The sequence below is a fragment of the Glycine soja genome, chromosome 6 (genome assembly GCF_004193775.1).
Source record: "Glycine soja cultivar W05 chromosome 6, ASM419377v2, whole genome shotgun sequence".
Classification (NCBI taxonomy): domain Eukaryota; kingdom Viridiplantae; phylum Streptophyta; class Magnoliopsida; order Fabales; family Fabaceae; genus Glycine; species Glycine soja.
In genome coordinates, this window is record NC_041007.1 from 3,116,657 (window position 1) to 3,138,514 (window position 21,858).

At 31.6% G+C, this 21,858-nt stretch overlaps 3 protein-coding genes across 4 annotated transcripts; 1 reads left to right on the top strand and 2 right to left on the bottom strand.

The window, feature by feature from the left end:
• Positions 1 to 154: 154 nt before the first annotated feature.
• On the bottom strand, positions 155 to 1,849 carry LOC114414730 (uncharacterized acetyltransferase At3g50280-like). Its single transcript, XM_028379113.1, has one exon. It carries the CDS (start codon positions 1,762 to 1,764, stop codon positions 391 to 393), a length of 1,374 nt encoding a protein of 457 aa, XP_028234914.1. The 5' UTR covers positions 1,765 to 1,849; the 3' UTR covers positions 155 to 390.
• A 7,828-nt stretch (positions 1,850 to 9,677) lies between these two features.
• LOC114414732 (uncharacterized acetyltransferase At3g50280-like) lies at positions 9,678 to 13,321 on the bottom strand. Of its 2 annotated transcripts, none has more exons than XM_028379115.1 (2): positions 13,108 to 13,321; positions 9,678 to 11,315 (listed from the first exon to the last, which is right to left on the bottom strand). In XM_028379115.1, exon 2 carries the CDS (start codon positions 11,192 to 11,194, stop codon positions 9,824 to 9,826), a length of 1,371 nt encoding a protein of 456 aa, XP_028234916.1. In that variant the 5' UTR covers positions 11,195 to 11,315; positions 13,108 to 13,321; the 3' UTR covers positions 9,678 to 9,823. The 2 variants fall into 2 exon arrangements, with proteins under 2 accessions (XP_028234916.1, XP_028234917.1); XM_028379116.1 differs by lacking the exon at positions 13,108 to 13,321 and adding an exon at positions 12,306 to 12,904.
• Positions 13,322 to 16,881: 3,560 nt separating this feature from the next.
• LOC114414733 (sulfite exporter TauE/SafE family protein 3-like) lies at positions 16,882 to 21,564 on the top strand. The gene is made up of 12 exons (XM_028379117.1): positions 16,882 to 17,321; positions 17,439 to 17,598; positions 18,138 to 18,338; positions 18,714 to 18,778; positions 18,879 to 18,918; positions 19,784 to 19,845; positions 19,938 to 20,024; positions 20,175 to 20,225; positions 20,397 to 20,621; positions 20,725 to 20,818; positions 20,898 to 21,038; positions 21,159 to 21,564. The coding sequence occupies exons 1-12, from the start codon at positions 17,097 to 17,099 to the stop codon at positions 21,281 to 21,283; spliced, it is 1,476 nt and encodes a 491-aa protein (XP_028234918.1). The 5' UTR covers positions 16,882 to 17,096; the 3' UTR covers positions 21,284 to 21,564.
• The last annotated feature ends 294 nt before the right edge of the window (positions 21,565 to 21,858 follow it).

Here is a 21,858-nt window from a genome sequence, read left to right on the forward strand (position 1 = left end):
ATGTTATTATGTTTTTCCTGTCATAGGATTTTTGGAATTTTCGTGTTTTATGTTATTCATATGATATCTTATGATTATGGGAGTTCCCTCATTTCCTTGTATATAGTTGTTGAATTTGTATTTGTGTTGTTTCCAATCAAATAACGCAATTTCCTTCAATCCTTAGAAAACTATTCTCTAAAACATATATTTCTTTCATGTGACAAAAACTCAACAATCATTGCGCAAGGGAGCCTAGATATTTCTCCGTGGGAGGAGCGAAAAATCTATTGCTTAGAAGATAAATGCATCACTTCACTAATAAAGATTTAACAGCGTTTAAAATGACAGAAATAATCATATTTGAGCTGTTGAACTGCCAAATACTGCGAACATTTTAGCAAACGAGCATCAGAGATTGGAAACCGAAACAGCATTCATAAACTCCCTGTCTGATTCAAGAGCGCTCATTATATGTGGTAAAAGGCCCACTTCCAAATCGATGCTTCCCCCTCCTTCACGACCTGGGTATGATGTCACTTTTCCATCAAATTTGTTCGCATATCCACTTCTTGCCGCCACTGCTTTTCCCATTCCAAACTCATTCCCATACATGTTGAACCTGGGTGAGCTACTTATCAACACAACGTACGGGTCCATGGCTTGACCAATTTGATAGATCAAAGGAGACTGTAACCACTCTTTGAGTGATTGCAACACCACTTTGTTGTTATGGTTTGCAACAGCCATGTGCAACTTCCATGCAGCCCATCCTAAATCATTCTCAAGTAATTCCCCTACTGTTGTTTCTGCACTCACTCTATTAACTGAGTTTCCAAAGTATTCCTGAGGCAGAGGTGGTTCCATTCTTGTTCGACTGTTTGCGGTTAACCTGCAACTTGTTCTTTGCTCATATGGTAGGGAGCATGCACGAGTTATGGATCTCCAAACATGGGCTGATAGGGATTGAAACGAAGAGATTTTGGTGGTATTGGACTCCATGTTGGCCTTTGCTTTCAGTTTTGCAATAGACTCTGCTGAAAACTGGAAAACTCTCTCCCTCATCAAGGGTGCTTCAAATCTGCTGATAAACTCGTCATGGTGTTTGAAAGGAAGATTGATTGGTGGAGCACAATCATTAGGAAACCAGCGACTGTGAATGGGTCGGTGTGAAATGGGAAGATCAGTTTCATGGCCTTGAGCTTGAGCTTGAAAGATGTGAGACCATGTATTGAAAAAGTTCCAATAAGAAGTGCCATCACCGACAGAGTGGTTCATGGAACAACCTATGAAAACACCATCAACTAGCTCAGTGACTTGGATGGACAACAGGGGCATGGTGTGGCCATCATGGTTGAGTGCTTTGTGGTGGTCAAACAATGACTGAACAACGAGTGGGATGTCAACTGGGGAGAGGATATCAGATATGGTCATATCCAGAGTTGCATAGATGAATCTGGCTCCATCACTATTTTTGCAATCAACGGAAACAGTGTAAGAGGGAGGGTTTTGGGTTTGGTGGGTGACAAGGCGACCGGCTAATGGATAGAAATGGGAGAGGGTGAGAGAAAGAGAGTGTTTGAGCTTTCCCAACAGATTCCCAATGAAATCATGTCGATCAACAAGTGGGGTGGGTTTCTTAAAGAGTAGACCCTTCTGGATATAGTGCATAGACAACATAGCAATATCCCAATGGGTTAAATGACATGTTTGGTTTGACATTTCGGTTAAACCATGTGGTTTGACGAAGCATTCTGAAATGCGTCGAACGACAGGGGTAATCATGATGCAGAGATAGGCTTAGAGATTTAGTATTATTAATTTCCTTTGAGAACTCTGATCCAAGAAATCGTTACTCTATATGTATAAATAGTATGGATGTACATGCAAAGGTATTAGAGAATGACCGGGGGAGGAAAAAGCAAATGCGTTTTTGAGTTTTGCTACAAAACTCTGGATATGCAAACAGAACGGATTCTAAGGTGAACTTTTAACTTTCTTGCGTCACCGGTGACCGTTGGATATATTAATTTAATATTCAGCGGCTGAGATTTTTCACCGGGTACCGTTTGAAACTGTGATTTAAAATTTACCCTTTGACCACAATATTAAAGAAGATTTTGGGCAAATATGCAAAAATGTAAAGTGAATTTAGAAAGGGGAAAACGAAGAATGGCTGGCTAATATGGGAGATTCGATCTTTTGTTGTCGATGTCAAACCAAAAAATAGCAAGTTGAATTGTTTTTTGAATCTCCATATTTTACTTACGTATTTATTCGTTGCATGTTTAATTAATTTTAGTTTATTTTTCGTTTTAAAGAAGAAGGAGATGAAAAATTCCAAAGATGTAGGATACGGTGATGCAATGAGCTAACCTTGAATTAGTAAAATCTTATGAGGAATGTGAATGAGCTTCACACCTTCACCTTGGTTTCGAATAGGTCATAGTGACGCACCCTGCTAAGTCAAGAAGACCAAACATTTCAATATCCACACGCACACACACCTTAGCTCATGAATTTCAAAGAAACTACCGTCAACCATCACTATTTCGGGAGAATGGGGTTATAAACAAGCATCGACCATTAAAAAAAAATATAGTAATATAAAGATAAGCTTACTTGGGGAATTAAACAATTTTGTGCCGATGGGTTTTCTTTTATAATATCCAATATAGGATAGTAAAGAAGTCTTAAAAAATTGGGGCATTTTCATAAATTTAATAAATTAAAAACTGGTTAAAGCCGGGAAAAAATGAATCTCACCCATGAGACACTAAAGTTGAAACTTCACCTTAGAATCCGTTATGCAAACAGCATATTTTGCTTTCACATTTAAAGTCGTGCTTTTTAACACAAATGCCCATTAGAGCATAGTACTCGTAATTCAGAATATTTTGCTTTCACATTTGAACTCGTGCTTTTTAAGGAGTTTTTTTTTTTTAATGAGGGTGCTTTTATGTTAAATATTATTAAAAGTTACAATTATAGGAATCATAAAGTTATCCAGATCGATTATAAAATACTACTCATGTTTCTTATTGAGTTTAGTTTGAGTTTGAGATTTACTAGTAAACTCTTGGAAAATGTGACATTAACATTAAGGTGGAACAGCATAAAGGTAGTATCTTTTTAATCTTGAAATGTTTTATTAAAATACACGAATGAAACATATATAATATTATATGTATTATAATTTTTTTAGATTTAGTTAACAAAACTATAATATACACACACAATATTATGTGTTATAAATTAATAATTCTGTCATCTATATTAATCTATGATTGAATAATTATATAATAAATTAATTTTAATTAAATTATTAAAAAAATAAAATGAGAAAAAAAAAACTTAATTGAAATAGCAAATTCGTCGACTGTTCAAAACGCACACTCGTTTTTTAGCAACTTCCCTTCTTTTTTTTTAGAGGAAGCATCTTCCTTCTTTAGTTTGGGTGTCGCTAATTAAATAATTAAAACGGGTCTTCATTTTAATGAAGATAAATTAAAGAGAATATAATATTTTCTATTTATTTTAGTTATTTATTAAAAATTGAGTAATGATATCTTTTGTTGTAAGCACTTAAAAGAAATCAGCAGAAAAAAGAACTTAAAAAAAAAACGATATCATATGTAAAATGAAAATGCATATGCTTAAGTGAGAAAAAATAGTTTTCAAATTTATCTTCTTTTTAAAAAAAATGGTTAAATTTGTTATATAACGGTAGATTAATTATTTGTTCAATAATTTTGAATACATTCAATATTATTAACTTCTTGAAAGTTTTTATGAAATTTCTTTGCCGTATATAAAAAATGATAAACTGGCAAGGAATATTTATTTTTTATCCATTCAAACTCATAACTGATTGGTATACTCTTCTTGGTAAGATGTCAATAAAAGTAACGAATATTAAATGATACATTAAAAGCAATTTCAATAATAAAAGTATGTTGACATTGTCGGATTTGTCACCTGAGTATAGCGCCCCCAGATACTTTTGGTTGTGCGAAAAATTAGGTCACATATAATGGAATAATATATACAAACAATTCTTTATTTTAAACATTTTATTAATATTTTTATTTTTATCTTTTTTTATCACATAAAAAATTTATCATATCTATATTTTTATTTTCTTTTTAGGTGTTGCATAGGGATTTGAGGTATTCATTAAAAAAATTTCCATATAAATTATAAGTTTAATATATATGAAATGATATTATGAAATAGTTTTATACTGTTATTTACTCATAAAATTATTATTTGAATTATTTTAAATAATTATTTTAAAAATTAATAAATTTATTATATATTATAAATTGTGATTGAATAACATTTCTCATAAAGTATGAAACAAAGAACTTAAGCAAAAAAAAATTAATTGAAATATTTTAAAAATATTATTTTATTTTAACTATTTTGAAAGCCTTATAATCTTTAGGTCCCAAAATAATACTCCCTTCAATCCTATATATTGATAACATCCTAGAAGGAATATTTGGTTCTATTTATAAATCACCAACTAACCTATTAATAATTTTTTTTAAATTCTGCCATTTATATTATTCTCAACACTTGATTAGGGAAGAAAAATATTGAGATTGAAGGTTGTTATTGGTCCATATTCATTTATGCGGATAGTAGAGTAATTTATGATAAGTATTTAATTAGTTATTAGTGAAATTAATTGGATGTGTAATTATATTAGGACATAATTGGAAACTTCATTTTATTTTCATACATGTTTAATGACTTAACTTCCCTTCTTGATCTTGATGATTCGATTGAGAGTGATTAATATATAAGACGAGAGGAAGTAACTTTGTCTAAACTATCTTGAAAATGCATCCAAGAATTTTTTTTTAACTTATTTTTTAGATTATAAGTATTTTTCATTAAAGCAATCACACTCAAGTTAGACAAGATTAACTACGGACTATAAATTTTTTTTTCAATATATTAAGACTCAAATTTGAGATGTAAGTTATCATCTAATAACAAACTATATTTTCTAATTAATAAAAAATTATTATATATAATTAGTTTGTTGAAATTTACCATTTTAAATTCTTTTACTCCAACAACACAAAGCTGTTAAATCCTTACTAAATAATGAGGTTTACTTGGTTTTATAAAAAATAAAGTTGAAGATACAATGTATCTTTTATGTTGACTTTGTGTCTATACTTGGCTCAAAAGTTCAGAATATCTTATTAGGCAGGTAAAAAAAATGGCTGACAGCTAGCATCAATGGCTTTTCTGTCCAACATACAAGGTGATAAAATGCATCCAACACTATAATTATTATAATGGCATTTCAGCATCATACCCGGAAAGATCGGTGGAGTATATTTACTTATTCTATTTAATTTTTTATCAATAAATATTAATTATTAATTTTTTTAATGAAAAATTGAATCCGTGATCTTTCATCTTTCTCTATTTCTCTTACTGTTAAATCAACTTTATAACTCATTTTTGTATTTAATTTAACCATTTTGATTGCTATTAATTTTAACAAAACATTGCTTATGATATTATAAGAAAATGCTTATAATAATCCACATGGTCCATCACGCACCTATATGGGAAAACCAGTCTTGTGGCCGGCTCAATAGACCTATAACTATAGAGACTTTTGATGGAAAGGCTCATCAAGTTATTTTTTATGTGACCGCACTTAATTAACTTTTCTACATTTGATAAAAAACATTAATTTGCAACAGTTTAAAATTTTGAGTTGCTTTTTCTTTTTTTTTTTCAAAGAAAAGTGTGATAGAATGGAGGTCACTCTAAATATTAGTAAATTAAGGGTAAGCGATGATATACTAGAATTGTCAAAAATAATTCACTCATATGATTAATGTACAGTTCTAAACAGTAAATAGTTTTATCCGGTTGCGATTACTCAATTTATCATTGGGTGTAAGAGATCTTAAAGAGAGTTTCTCACCAATTGAAATTTTAGTGGCATCAAATTTATAATGTACAGGGTAAAGTACCAATAATAAATAAATGAATAAATATAGAAAATCTTCAAAATAATAGTATGCATTAAAGAGTTGAAACTCTATTTAACCTGTGTTTTTTTAGATTTATCAAAACCAAACAAGGAAGTGCCTAAAATGGAGAGAAAGTCTATCATGACATTATTTTATGAAAACAAAACAAGGATTTAAACCCTTGAAGTTATTAATTATTCTTATCAAATCATGATCTCTTCAAGAAACTCTTATGCTTAAGTCAGTAAATGAATGATCATAATTAATGTGTAATATAAAGATGAATTGCCTGTAGCCATGTATTAGTAATTGTACCTAAGTGGAGTGATGGTTATTATTCACTATATTTTACCCGGTACATTTATCATACGTAATTATGTACAAATTAATTGATCTTTGAATGACAAAAAAATTCATATAGGTTGAAACTCTTGCTAATGCCGTCCTATTCATACAAATTAGTGATCGTGTATTACTAGACAGAGTTGTTTGCAAATTGTAATTATCTCTTGAACATTCATCAGAAGATTAAAAGTTGAAGAAAGTGATCACGATGGAAGCATTTCACGTTATAACCATCTTCGGTTTAGAGTCAGTATCGATTCTTCTCTTAAACCCTTTTAATTTATTTACGAGACAATCAATAATATATAATAACAAAATACTTAAAATTTAAGTTGGAAGCTATCATAATTAAATTAAAATGTGTTTGGATGGGAAAATTAAACTAGGTAAAGTATTTTAACAAATATATTAAAATGTCTCCTCATAATATAATCTGTTTGGATGGGAAAATTTTAAAAATAATTAAAATACTATCATTTTTATAAAGCATTTTTATACAGTAATTTCACAAAATTTCAAATTATCACCAAAAATAAAGAAATTAAATTTCTTCGGCCACTTACAACACACCAGCTCTCTCTCTCCCTCCCTCTCAACACACAACAACCACCTCCCTCTCTCTTTACTCTTTGATTTCAGGTTCCCACCTTATTGATCGAACGCTCTTTCTCCCTCCCTCTCAACGCAACGCACAGTTACCACCCCCCCCCCATTTCTCTGCTCTTTGATTTCAAGTTTGTGTACACCTTATTGATCCACACCATTGTTCTAAGTTGGGTTTCCTTTGGCAAAGTGCTTTGAGCTCCATAATGATACCGTGAGTCAGAGTCCGAATCCTGAAACACTGAAGCTGAGTTGGAGTTACAATTGATTATTGGTAGCCATGGTTGCAGTAGCTACCGCGAAACCACTTTTGCCACTATCGTTTATGCTTTTGTTATCGTCATTTCTTTTGATCGTCGTCGCTTACAAACTTGGCGATATCGTTCCCATGAACTGCATGAGTCAATACCACTCCGTTCGTTCCCATTTCTCCTTTAGGTCCCAAAATAATACTCCCTCCCGTCCTATATATTGGTAACATCCTAGAAGGAATATTTGGTCCTATTTATAAGTCACCAGCTAATCTATTAATAAAGATTTTTTAATTCTATCATTTATACTATTCTCAACACTTTATTAGGGAAGAAAAATATTGAGATTGAAGATTGTTATTGGTTCATATCCATTTATGTGGATAGTAGAATAATGAGTGAATATTAATAATGACGTGGAAGAGAGAGAATGTGAGAAATGATAATTTATGATAAGTATTTAATTAGTTATTAGTAAAATTAATTGGATGTGTAATTATATTGGGACATAATTAAAAACTTGTTTTATTTTCATACATGTTTAATGACTTAACTTCTCTTTTTGGTCTTGATGATTCGATTGAGAATGATCAATATATAAGACGGGAGGAAGTAACTTTGTCTAAACTATCTTGAAAATGCATCCAAGAAGTTTTTTTTAACTTATTTTTTTTTAAATTATAAGTATTTTTCATTAAAAGCAATCACACTCAAGACAAGACTAATTGCCGACTATAAAATTTTTTCTCAAAATATTAAGACTCAAATTCGAGATAATTAATTAAATTAAAATAATTTATATATCAAAATCTATATAAGGTGAATTGATATTAATAGATGACAAAATAAGTTATATGATAAGCGTGTAAGTTATCATCTAATAACAAACTATATTTTCTAATTAATAAAAATTATCATATATAATTAGTTTGTTGAAATTTATCATTTTAAATTCTTTTACTCCAACAACACAAAGCTGTTAAATCCTTACTAAATAATGAGGTTTACTTGGTTTTATAAAAAATAAAGTTGAAGATACAATGTATCTTTTATGTTGACTTTGTGTCTATACTTGGTTCAAAAGTTCAGAATATCTTATTAGGCAGGTAAAAAAATGGCTGACAGCTAGCATCAATGGCTTTTCTGTCCAACATACAAGGTGATAAAATGCATCCAACACTATAATTATTATAATGGCATTTCAGCATCATACCCGGAAAGATCGGTGGAGTAAATTTACTCCTTCTATTTAATTTTTATCAATAAATATTAATTATTAATTTTTTTTTATGAAAAATTGAATCCGTGATCTTTCATCTTTCTCTATTTCTTTTACTGTTAAATCAACTTTATAAATCATTTTTGTATTTAATTTAACCATTTGATTGCTATTAATTTTAACAAAACATTGCTTATGATATTACAAGAAAATGCTTATAATAATCCACATGGTCCATCACGCACCTATATGGAAAAACCAGTCTTGTGGCCGGCTCAATAGACCTATAACTATAGAGACTTTTGATGGAAAGGCTCATCAAGTTATTTTTTATGTGACTGCACTTAATTAACTTTTCTACATTTGATAAAAAAAAAACATTAATTTGCAACAGTTTAAAATTTTGAGTTGCTTTTTCTTTTCTTTTTCAAAGAAAAGTGTGATAGAATGGAGGTCACTCTAAATATTAGTAAATTAAGGGTAAGCGATGATATACTAGAATTGGCAAAAATAATTCACTCATATGATTAATGTACAGTTCTAAACAGTAAATAGTTTTATCCGGTTGCGATTACTCAATTTATCATTGGGTGTAAGAGATCTTAAAGAGAGTTTCTCACCAATTGAAATTTTAGTGGCATCAAATTTATAATGTACAGGGTAAAGTACCAATAATAAATAAATGAATAAATATAGAAAATCTTAACAAAATAATAGTATGCATTAAAGAGTTGAAACTCTATTTAACCTGTGTTTTTTTAGATTTATCAAAACCAAACAAGGAAGCGCCTAAAATGGAGAGAAAGTCTATCATGACATTATTTTATGAAAACAAAACAAGGATTTAAACCCTTGAAGTTATTAATTATTCTTATCAAATCATGATCTCTTCAAGAAACTCTTATGCTTAAGTCAGTAAATGAATGATCGTAATTAATGTGTAGTATAAAGATGAATTGCCTGTAGCCATGTATTAGTAATTGTACCTAAGTGGAGTGATGGTTATTATTCACTATATTTTACCCGGTACATTTATCATACGTAATAAGTACAAATTAATTGATCTTTGAATGACAAAAAATTTCATATAGGTTGAAACTCTTGCTAATGCCGTCCAATTCATACAAATTAGTGATCGTGTATTACTAGACAGAGTTGTTTGCAAATTGTAATTATCTCTTGAACATTCATCAGAAGATTAAAAGTGGAAGAAAGTGATCACGATGGAAGCATTTCACGTTATAGCCATCTTCGGTTTTGAGTCAGTATCGATTCTTCTCTTAAACCCTTTTAATTTATTTACGAGACAATCAATAATATATAATAACAAAATACTTAAAATTTAAGTTGGAAGCTATCATAATTCAGTTGAAGTTTCAACATTTATAACAGTGCCATGGTGTCATGTACAGGGCAAATTAGCAAACTGCACTCATGAACTCGTCGTCTGATTCCAACGCGCTCATTGTATCCGGTGAAAGACAGACTTCCAAATCAATGCTTCCCCCTCCTTCATGGCCAGGGTATGATGTCACTTTGCCATCAAATTTGTTGGCATAACCACTTCTAACTGCCACTGCTTTCCCCATTCCAAACTCATTCCCATACATGTTGAACCTTGGCGAGCTACCCATCATCACACAGTAGGGGTCAAAAAAACCACCAATTTGATATATGAAAGGAGATTCTAACCACACTTTGAGAAAATCCAAAACAGCACTGGCATTATGGTTTGCAACAGCAAGGTGCAACTTCCATGCTGCCCATCCCAAACCATTCTCAAGCAACTCCCTTGTCGTGGCCTCACCACTCACCGCATGAAGCGAGTTTCCAAAGTATTCCTTAGGCAGAGGTGGTTCCATTCTTGATCGATTGTCTGTGGCCAGCTTGCAACTTGTTCTCTGCTCCTGTGGTACTGAGCGCGCACGAGTTATGGATCTCCAAACAAGTGCTGATAATGACTGGAACGAAGAGATTTTGGTGGTATTGCACTCCTTGTTCGCCTTTGCTTTCAGCTTCGCAATAGACTCTGCTGAAAAGTGGAAGATTCTCTCTCTCAGCTTGGGCGATTCAAATCTGCTAATAAACTCGTCGTGGTTTTTGAAGGGAAGATTGATTAATGGACCGTAAAGCTCTGGAAACCAGCGATTATGAATAGGATTGTGTGAAATGGGAACATCATATTCATGCCCTTCAGCTTGAGCTTGAAAAATCTCAGACCACGTGTTAAAGAAATTCCAATAAGAAGTGCCATCGCCAATAACGTGGTTCATGGAACAACCTATAAAAACAGCATCCACTAGTTGAGTGACTTGGATGGACAACAATGGCATGGTGTGGCCATCATGGTTGACTGCTTTGTGGTGGTCAAACAATGAGTGAACAATGGGTGGGACGTCAATGGGAGAGATTATGTCAGATATGGTCATGTCCAATGTTGCATAGATGAATCTAGCTCCATCACTATTGTTGTTGCAATCAACAAGCACAGCATATGAGGGAGGGTCTTGGGTTTTCTGAGTTACAAGGCGACCAGCCAAAGGATAGAAATGGAAGAGGGTGAGAGAAAGAGAGTGCTTGAGCTTCTCCAACAGGTTCTCAATGAAATCATGTTGATCAACAAGTGTTGTTGGAGGCTTCTTGAAAAGCAGACCCTTCTGGATGTAGTGGACGGACAGCATAGCAATATCCCAAGGTGTTAAGTTGCATATTTGGTTTGACTCTTGGCCGGGACAATGTGGCTTGACGAAGCATTCTGAAACATGACGAACGACATGGGTACTCATCATTCGATTAGTCACGCACAGAATTCAGATCTCTGTTGCAGAGAGCTTAGTTAGAGATGTACGTATTTCCTTGTTATGTGTATGAAGTTCAGGGGTGATCTGGTTTCAACTTGTTCGTGTGCAGCTGCAAGAAAGTAATAGTAAAAAGGAATGAGATATTAATTGAATTTTATTTTCTATACAATATGCGAACAATATATTGTTACATATTTCCTCCCAAAAAGTTATCCTGTTACATTATCTAAAGATTTTGATTAGAACGACTGAACAACGAGATAACAATTGCTAAAGAAATTGAACTGTTCTAAACTTCTAATAATGAAAACAAAATGACCCGATGAAAATTATACAGTGTTAGTCAAATTCAATGGCAAGTCATAAGCCTGAAACATTAAATCACACTATCACGTAAAAGGAAAAAAAAAACGTCGGCACTGGAGAACTAGTAGTCAAATCAAACTAATCAAATCTCGGGAAAGCTTGACAAACCCAATAGCATGTTTAACAACAACGAAACTAATCTAAATTTACATTTCATGATCAACAATTTAAATTAACCACAAAAATTAATGGAAGGAAAGCTTTGTGTTGGATAATTAAGGCTTCCATAAACAAAATTATTCACCTCTACAAAGGATCGTGAGAATGCACATAAAAATTATACCGTAAGAAAAAAAATAATAACAAACCCAAGAATTTAACGTGATTCGACACCTTTTGCCTAGATCCACGAAACCGACTCAAAAAGAATTTCACGTCACAAAAATGATTACAAAATTGTAACTCACCTCAAATAGTGTATTACTCTGCAAATCCGAGTATCATACTCAATGGTTACAAAAAATAATAACATTCTCGCACAAAGACATTTTTCTCTCAACAAAATAACTTTGTTTCACAATCTCTCTTTTCACACTCTCTCTCTTCATGTGTTTTTATTTATAGTGAAGATTGTCACCAACTATAATAAATAAACTCTCTTGAAAGTTGAAACAAAAATAACTTTTAATGCATCCATTCAACTAAGGTTCATTTAGTAAAATACAATATTTCACTTTACATTTAAACCATCTAAACTTTAGTGATAAAAATCCAATTCCCAATATGTATATACCTTATCTTTTGATTTGGAATTCTACAATTTTCCTCCTCAAGTCAAAAGAGAGAAATATCCTTTAGTCAATTTGAAAGTGAATAAACTCTTCTTCCAACAGAAATATCTCTGAACAATTCAACAACATTAAAAAACTTCACTTTTTTTTTCACTTTGTTATCATGGTTCCTCTTCACTTTGTAACTTCATGGTATACTCATGAATTGGCAAGTTCGTTCTTATTTAGAAGGCTGCAAAGCAACTTCTTAAACGGCGCATGGCTAAGGTATGTGTGAATAGTTGCTAAGATATGTTAATGGGTGGTATTTTCATTGTGTCTTTCTTGGTTGTATAGCATTTCGGCTGTGGTTCATCTCCTCTTTAGTTATGGGTTTAAATTGGGCATGCAGGATTTTGTTTCAGGAGTGGCCAGTGGGTAGTGGCCATTCTATTCTATACTTCTATCGATGATCTTATATCTTGTGGGACTGAGTGGGTGGCTAGGTGTACCATGCCTTTTGTTTGAAGTATAGCAATGGTACAAAATGTTGATTTTCTATTACTTCAACTTAGAAAGAAAGCAGATACAAACATTCATAATTGAAAATCTACAAACTAGTTCATCGGATGGAATTCGCCCCATGAACCCACAGTTCAAATCAAATTAATTAAAATTGGTTAGAGTTGATTTAATTAATTGATTCTTTCCACAACCAACAAAATAAAATCAATTAAAATTGATCTTAAACCAATCCTATTATTGTCCAAGTAAAATATTAATAAACAAGAGCAGTGGATATATATGAAGAAAGAGGGAGCGTACCAGGCTATCGTTTCTTTCTATGAGGTAGCCATGCAATTGGTGTTTGCAACCTCTGCAGTTTCTTCTCCTAATCCAACTGTATTTTAATTTGATTGATGGGTAAACAAACAAAAATTTATAAGCATAGAGATAGAATTATAGATAAATTATAATTATATAGCAAAAACAAAATCTTGTGGAAACCGCTGCCCGTTGTCCCCGCTGCGGCTGATAAACCCCATATAATAAAATAATAAAAGTATCTAAGTATTCATATTCCTCCGAATAATGACAAACATAACCGCTTAAGGTGGAATATATTATTGGCTATTTTGAGAGGAAGGGTGTGAGGGGTATAAAACAAAAAGAAAAAAACAATAATAAATGATGTAAAAGTTAAAAATAAAACAAAATAATGTAAACTGTTTTTTTTTCTCTTTTAAAAATCATCCACACACTATTTTCAGCGGTCAGTTCATGTCACCAAAAAGCCTTTCTATCTTAAGAGAGTAATTTACTTTTAGAATTGTCAAATTAGTACATTTTTTAAAATCTTATTGTTATGACATTAGGTAGGTTTTGTTAAGTTGATTTTAATTTTGTGAAAGAAACTACTGATAGTTTTTTACTGTTAAAAATATTTTTGTAGCAATCTAAAATTATGAGAAAATAGAAAAATATAGGCAAGTCACCTTTCAAAACTAAAAAATATAAATATAAATTTTCAAAAATAAATTAATTTAATCATTTTAAAATTAAGCAACTTTCCATCTTATCCTTAACAAAAGACATCATTTAGAATGAATAAATTGTTGTTTTTATAAGACATTTTATAATTTCTATAAAGTATTTAATTTTTATTATTTGTTTTTATTAAATACTCAAAGTAATTGTATTTTTATTGATAATAATGCATAATGCTTTTAAACTTGATAATAATGCATAATGTATATATCATCCACAATAAGCTAATGATTATTAACAAGAATAAAATTAATACATCAGTGGTATTTTTTTAAAAAGAAAACAATAAAGCCAGCTATTTTATTTATATGTACAATAATGTTACAAATGTTTTATGTGAAGGATGACAAGAAGTACATAAATTGACTCCATTTGCTTATGAAATAAATTGACTACATCTTAATCTTTAGATGCAGCGTTCATCATGCCTTTGAAGGATAATTAGGTATCATTTCTTTCAGTCTATCAACTCGATCCCCCATCCATGCAGTTTGTGTTCCTGCTGCCTATTGTCACCGCTGCTAAATCCTTGTAATAATAATCAAAATATCACTTGGAAGAAAATTAACCAAATTCTCAGCAAGTAAATGGAAGAAATTAACAAGAGATGGATCGATTTCATGTAATTAGCAACTTACTTTTGGTCTGCACTAAAGAGAGACGGAGTACATGGATGATATTGATGATGAAGGACTCAAAGGCAAAAAGTAAAGGTGAAGGACTGAGATGTAAAATAATCATAACAAGTATTCGGAATAAAAATAAGATATTTACAAAAATAGGAATTCAAATAAGTTAAAATAATATATTTACGTATAACAAAATTCAAAATTAATATAATCAGATAACCCACGATAACAATTAAGTTAAACATATAGACCATGCATATTTACAAACAAAGTTTGTCCATATTAAAGCCACCCTTATTTGACAAGCATCGTACAAAAAAGTTGAGAAGCCAGAATATATAGATAAGATACGGGAAAAATAAATTATATAAATTGGACGAACAGGGGAAAGTGGAGAACTTGAATTTTGTTTGTGTATTGCTTTTAGTTAATTACTCATTTTATATACCTACGCAATTTTTACAATTTAATCTCTACACACACATAATATTTATTTAAATTTTTATAGGCTTAAATACATTTTTGTGTGTATAAAAAAAGATATTTTAGTTTATGTAAAAAATATTTATTTTATTTTTTATTCTTATGTGGCTTTAGATAATATTTTTTTATTGTTTAAAGTAGCTTTTTTATTATTTAAAACATTATCTAAAGTGTTTTAAGAATGAAAAACAAAATAAATATATTTTATAAAAATTAATAAAAAATACTAAATTATAGAAATAAAAAACATATTTAAGCTTTGTTACATATGTATCTTTTAATTCATTTTAGTTTTTATACGTACATTTTTTAATCATTTTTAAGTCCTATAGTTTGACGATTGTGATTCGCAACTTGCATGGCAATTTCCCCTTGATGAAGAGGCATGAACCTGTTTTTTTTTTTATTTAAATAGGTTTTATCATTATTGTGCAAGACTCATTATATGGGTGATATGGTACATGGGATGATATTACAAACAACAATCACTTTGCTCCCAATAATCCTATTTATATATCAATAATTTTATCTTATATATACTGATATAATCCTGTTTATATATCAATAATAAAACAACAATCACTTTGCTCCCAATAATGTAAATACACTTGTCAAACCTCATTTAATTTTATGTATGCGTGCATGCATTTGATTATTTTATATTTAGAATTTCGATTGGTATTATTAACACCTCAGACTAACTTCACTCAGTACCAGGTATTTTGTTTTTGTTTCTTACAAGCTCAATGGTAGGTATTTACTTCCCTTGTAACCAATTGCAAGTTAATAAATAAAATAATTTTGAAAGAAAGTGCTGATGGAGGGAGCTTGGCTTTGGTTATTTCTTCTTGCAACTTGTAGAAAGAAAAGGACATTTAATGATACTCCTCTCACCCACCCACCCAATCAGAAGAAAGAGAAAACGATGGGTCATACTGTACATTTGTTTATGTTGGTGCTTTGCAACGCAAGTTAAACAAATGAAATTACCATGAAGCTTCATAGTTTTGCTGTGATATTGGATTAGCAAGGACGCACAGTTATCTCTACGATTGAGTGAATGCTTGAACATTAAGTTTGCTTAAAATTGTTTAATACCTTCTTTCATGAAGCTTCCTAGACCGCCTTTGCTTGTTCCTTGATCGCTCTTGTACTACTATTGGGTGTTTGTAAGTTGTCCTTACTCTGGATAGGGGACTCTGATTTTGCTAATCATTGCCATTGAGGATATTCACCATTTTTTAAAACGCCTTATAATAGCATTTTCATCTACTTTTTTTCATGAATGAAAAGAAAACAGTGTAATATTGGTAATGGAGCTGGAGCAGAACAGTGATAACAGAGCATGATCGATCTACCCCCAATCCAGAAGCTTAACTTCAATATTTTTCAAATTTTTTACGTGAAAAATTTGGTATAGGCACGTAGAAACCGCAATTCTATAAAGAAAAGCTAATTGTAACAAAAATACATATATAATTAGTGTGTGACTAATATATGTGTAAACCATCAATTTGGGGTAATGGTAAGAATTTAAACAAATAAAATAAGGTTATATGTTCAAATTTCAATGTCACTTCTCCCTCTTCATATTCGAAGAACTGGGGTCTTCAAAGTTCAAATGAACCAAAAGTGTAGAACTTTGAACATATAAAGGGTTTAATTTTTAATACATGTGTAAAGATTTTTACACAAAAATTAAACAGAAATACTTTTAAATATAATCATAAAACTATTATTAAAAAATTTAACAATGAATAATAATATAAAAACTTTGAATTTAACTTTTATGTAATATTAGTATAAAAAATATCTTAGACAATAAAAATTTATATTATATATGCCTTTTCAATTTAAAATAATTATTATAAAAATTAATAAACTTATTATATATTTTCAAGGATTTCATATACGAAATTAATACTGCCATTCAGTGGGCTGAAAGAGGGAGAGAGAGAAAGTGTGGCTTTGTTATATAAGAGAGGATGATGGTACTGAAAATTGCCTCCTTAGTCCTTAACTTTCATAATTTCCTCCCTCAACCATACTTGTAGAACCAACCAGCGTAAAAAAACAATAAGCAGAGAAAAAAGAGAGATAGAGGGAGAGAGTTAGGATATATAGCATTGGTCCTGTACTTCTTCTACATCACATATGGCTATAGAAGTGAGAAAGAAGACTTCAATAACAGCAGCAACAACAGCAATATGGCTGGTCTCGTGGAGCCTTATTATGGCCTACAATGTCAGTTTAGCAGAAAGAGTTTTGAAAGACCAAAAATCTGAGAGTTTTGTTGCCAAAGAAAGGCAAGGAGTTATGAATAGTATAATCGATTTCTTCCGGAACGATGGAGAGCCTACTAATGACCGTGTTTGGCCTGTGAGTTTATCAAACACGTTTGCATGTCATGAGTCACTTTTTGGTACTTTGGCTATGTTTTTAGTTAAGCTACTTAATATCTATTTCATGATATTGGCAAGCTGCTCTGAAATGCAGGAAATGAAGTTTGGTTGGAGAATTGTAGTAGGGTCGATTGTTGGATTTTTTGGAGCTGCATTGGGTAGTGTAGGCGGGGTTGGAGGTGGAGGAATTTTTATCCCTATGCTCACTTTGGTCATTGGTTTTGATGCTAAGTCTTCCACAGCCCTTTCTAAGTGTTAGTATTTTGCTCTGTTCTGTTTATTCTTTCATGATACACAAGTAAAAACATAGCCATGCCTAAGGGGTCTTAATTCTTAAACCATTTATTGTTGATCTACAAAACCAAGGGTGCACGTATATTTGCACTTCATCTTTTTTGAGTTCCAAAATGTTTAATTACTGGCTTGCATGCAGAATTAACATTCATAGTGTCACATGTTAAAATTTAAATGTTGTTAGCCTAGTACACCTGACCATATAAAAAAAAAGAATTTCTTATTACATCTGAACTCAATTTTCTTTAATATGTACGGAGATAAATTAGGTTAATTTAATGCAAATTCATTTGAATTTTTGAATTTTCCATTTGAGTAGTTAAAAACATTAACACCAAAATGGGAGAGAGATTAATAAAATAAAAGGAAAAGACATAAAAATGACAATGCAATAAGTGATGTGACAAGAAAGAAAAAAAAATAAGGTGAAAAAAAAGACAAAGTGACAAGTGATTTTTATATTTTCTTTTCACATTTAACTGTTATTTCATAATTGTAGGTATGATAATGGGAGCAGCAGTATCAACTGTATACTACAACCTGAGATTTAGACACCCAACACTAGACTTGCCAGTTATAGATTATGATCTGGCTTTGCTCTTCCAGCCTATGCTAATGCTAGGAATAAGCATTGGTGTTGCATTTAATGTCATGTTTGCTGATTGGATGGTGACGGTTTTGCTTATCATCTTATTTATTGGTAATCATTATTTACTTAGCATAAGCTCAAGTGCTCAACCTTTTAAATTAATTAAATTTTCCTGGGGCAGTCTCATAATCTATGTGGGTGCGTTCTTTCTTCTGAAAGTGCTCTCTTTTGTGTCTGTGTTTTTGAAAGAGGATACGTTTTCATCATTTAAGATTTGATATTTTCATTGCTTACTTAAATGAAATTTTCTAGAGAAGAAAATGTTATTTATCTATCTTTTGTAGCCAACATATTACACTTTGTTTTTTTTTCAATATTTATCAACCAACTTATGCTACATAGTACATATGACATGATTTATTTGCCGTTCTATTCCGAATAACTTATACTTTGTTTGATTTTTAATGCAACTAATCTCGGTTGTAGCTACATCCACAAAAGCTTTATTCAAAGGAATAGATACATGGAAAAAGGAAACAATTATGAAAAAGGTAAACTTACCTATGTGCACTTTTAAAATTCTAAAGTTGAATCTGTATTGTTTTCTACTTGATATCAATTATCAAGAGGATTATGCTACTGAAATTTCAGGAAGCAGCTAAGATGTTGGAATCGGATTCCTCTCCTGGCTGTAAGTCCTTGCAAACCTTCCTATAAAATATAGAGAAACTTTCAGCAACTACATAAAAGATTAATGTAAAATCTGAAAACTATAAGAAACAAAATAAGTATACTGCTGAAAATATAGTGGAATTATAAGATTTATCAGATAAGAATTAATGAACATATTCATTTCTCCTTATAGGTCTTATTTTAGGCACGAATCAGTGTTACAAATTTGTAATAGGGGTGAAATTTGGTTTCTTTTTGTTTTGTTTTGTTTTACGTTGGCAGGATTTAAATGGATAGAGTTAATGCATAATTACAGAGAGCATTGAGTTCCCCCATTCATTGTCACTACTTTTTTGCCATCATGTGTAGAACTACATTTGAGTTTCTTCACAACTTAGTTTTGTGATTCTTTACAACTTCAGGAAATATAAGGGCGGGAAATGAAAAGCATTTTCTTCACCCAGCATTTAGTTGTGTAGACCCTGGATAATAGAAAAAGAAATGCTATGACTGCTATAAAAAATTATAAAAGAGAAGAGAAAAATCATATTTAGAACTTCATATATACTATGCCAACAAATTGAGGAATTTTAGTTTCATGTTGATGTATATGTTCAAGTGCACTAGTTTTTTTTTTTTTTTTGAAAGGCTGTTCAAGTGCACTAGTAATTAAAAGTTAAATGGAAAAAAAAAACTTATTCAAACAATCATCTGGTAGAACAAATGGTTGAACACTTATGTCAACTTGATATTCATTAGCACAAATAAGAACTAGTTACTTTTAGATAAATCAAACCTTTAGTTCTCAATTAACATTTGAAAGTTCTAGTAGAAAATCTCTAATATTACTGTTAAAACACTATTGCACTTACCCCTTAACGCAGATGTTTCTGAAGAAGACTATAAGTCACTACCAGCTGGTTCAGCTGATCCACGAGATGAGGAGGTGATTTCCAATGGCCATCCAAGGCATTCCTTATAGCAACTTTTTTTTTGGTTTTGTTAGCCTTACATGTTGTGGTAAATTCTGAAGTGCAGGTCCCTTTACTAAAGAACATCTATTGGAAAGAATTATTAGTCCTTGTGTATGTCTGGGTGGCTTTTCTCATTGTTCAGATTATTAAGGTAGTTAAATTATTATATTTGGTTTGTTTTTCTGATTCAGTCACAGGCATGCAGTTCTGGCTTTTGAAATTTGTGTACACAATCTGAAGCAAAGGAAATACGCTGCCCCTAGATCTAACAAATATCCACCTCTTGATTGTTTCAATGCAGACATACACTAAAACTTGCTCCATACTGTACTGGGTTCTTAATTCCTTGCAGGTAAAGATTCTAAGTACATATCAACACACACACACACACACACACACACAAGTGTTATCTAGTCAATCTATTGGTTTTGAACTGAAGTGCACATCTTTTGCTGAAACTTGCATAATATCATTTCCTCAAATGATCTAAATGAAATTTGGCTTGCATAATTGTCACTTTAAGGTGCCTATTGCAATTTCGGTTACGCTTTATGAAGCCATATGCTTGTGCAATGGAACTAGAGTGATTTCATCTAAGGGAAAGGAAAATACAGATTGGATGAAGCTTCACAAGATCTGCCTTTACTGTTCCTGCGGAATAATAGCTGGTATAGTTAGTGGACTGCTTGGTCTAGGTGGTGGCTTCATTTTGGGACCACTCTTTCTGGAGTTGGGAATTCCTCCTCAGGTACAGACTCATCCATTCTTGAGCATTTACTAGACTTTAGGTTTTCTAAAACAATCAGACGTGAAAAATAAAATAGCCTTGATGCATGTGTTCTCTGTGGCAGGTTGCTAGTGCTACATCAACATTTGCTATGGTTTTCTCCTCCTCCATGTCAGTGGTACAATATTACCTTCTAGAACGCTTCCCAGTACCTTATGGTAAGAGAGTGTGTAGCAGGTTTCTTGAAAGATAACAGAAACTCATACTAATTAAAGCTAATGTACTCTGGATATGCAGCTTCTTACTTTATTTTGGTTGCAACCATAGCTGCATTAACTGGCCAGCATGTGGTGAGAAAGATAATTGCTATCTTCGGTCGAGCATCCATCATAATCTTTGTACTAGCATTCACCATTTTTTTGAGCGCAATCAGTTTAGGTACTCCATGAATTTTAGTTGAAACTTTTGACATTATGTTCCATCGCTGTATTTTTTTTATTTTTTATTTTGTTGATTGGTTATTCAAGCATACTTAATTTCTCCTTTTGGGTATCACAGGTGGAGTGGGAATTGAGAACATGGTTGAGAAGATGGAAAATAATGAGTATATGGGGTTTGCAAATATCTGCCATGTCAATCTTGGGGGTGTTTTTCCTACATACAGAAGTGGAAGTTTTCTATAGATAACATTTTGCAGACCAGTGATGTGGTCACCTATTTGTTCCTTTTTGAGAAATTCCAGTGGCACACTGATACTTTGTTGAACACGATTTTTATTATTAGTTAAAATTTTTAAAAAAATCACAAAATTAGGTGGATTTCACTTCTTATTTAACAAGTTCACTCATGATTTTGCAGTTTTCCAACAAACTTCAACTAGTAATAGAGATTGTGTTAAAAAAAAGTGTGTAGCACTCTTGCCCCTTTTTGTTCAAGTAAATAAATGATATTTTTTCCCCTCTGTCGTATTCGTTGTAGAAGTATCAGTACTTCACTTTATAGCCGCACCCTATTCTCTGCATCTCAATATTGATACTATGTGTTCAGCTTTCACTTTGGGTTCGATACAATTCAGTTGATTAAATGTTAACAATTACTTAAATATTTGAGACAAATCTGAACGATGTACCCTGAAATCTAAGCAACATGTATGTTATGATGTTGGTAATTTTATTTGATCAGGTTCATGATGTGTGTTTGTCATATGATCAGTATAATTTTTTTTCTAAAAAATCAACAAGATTTTTGGTAATTCATG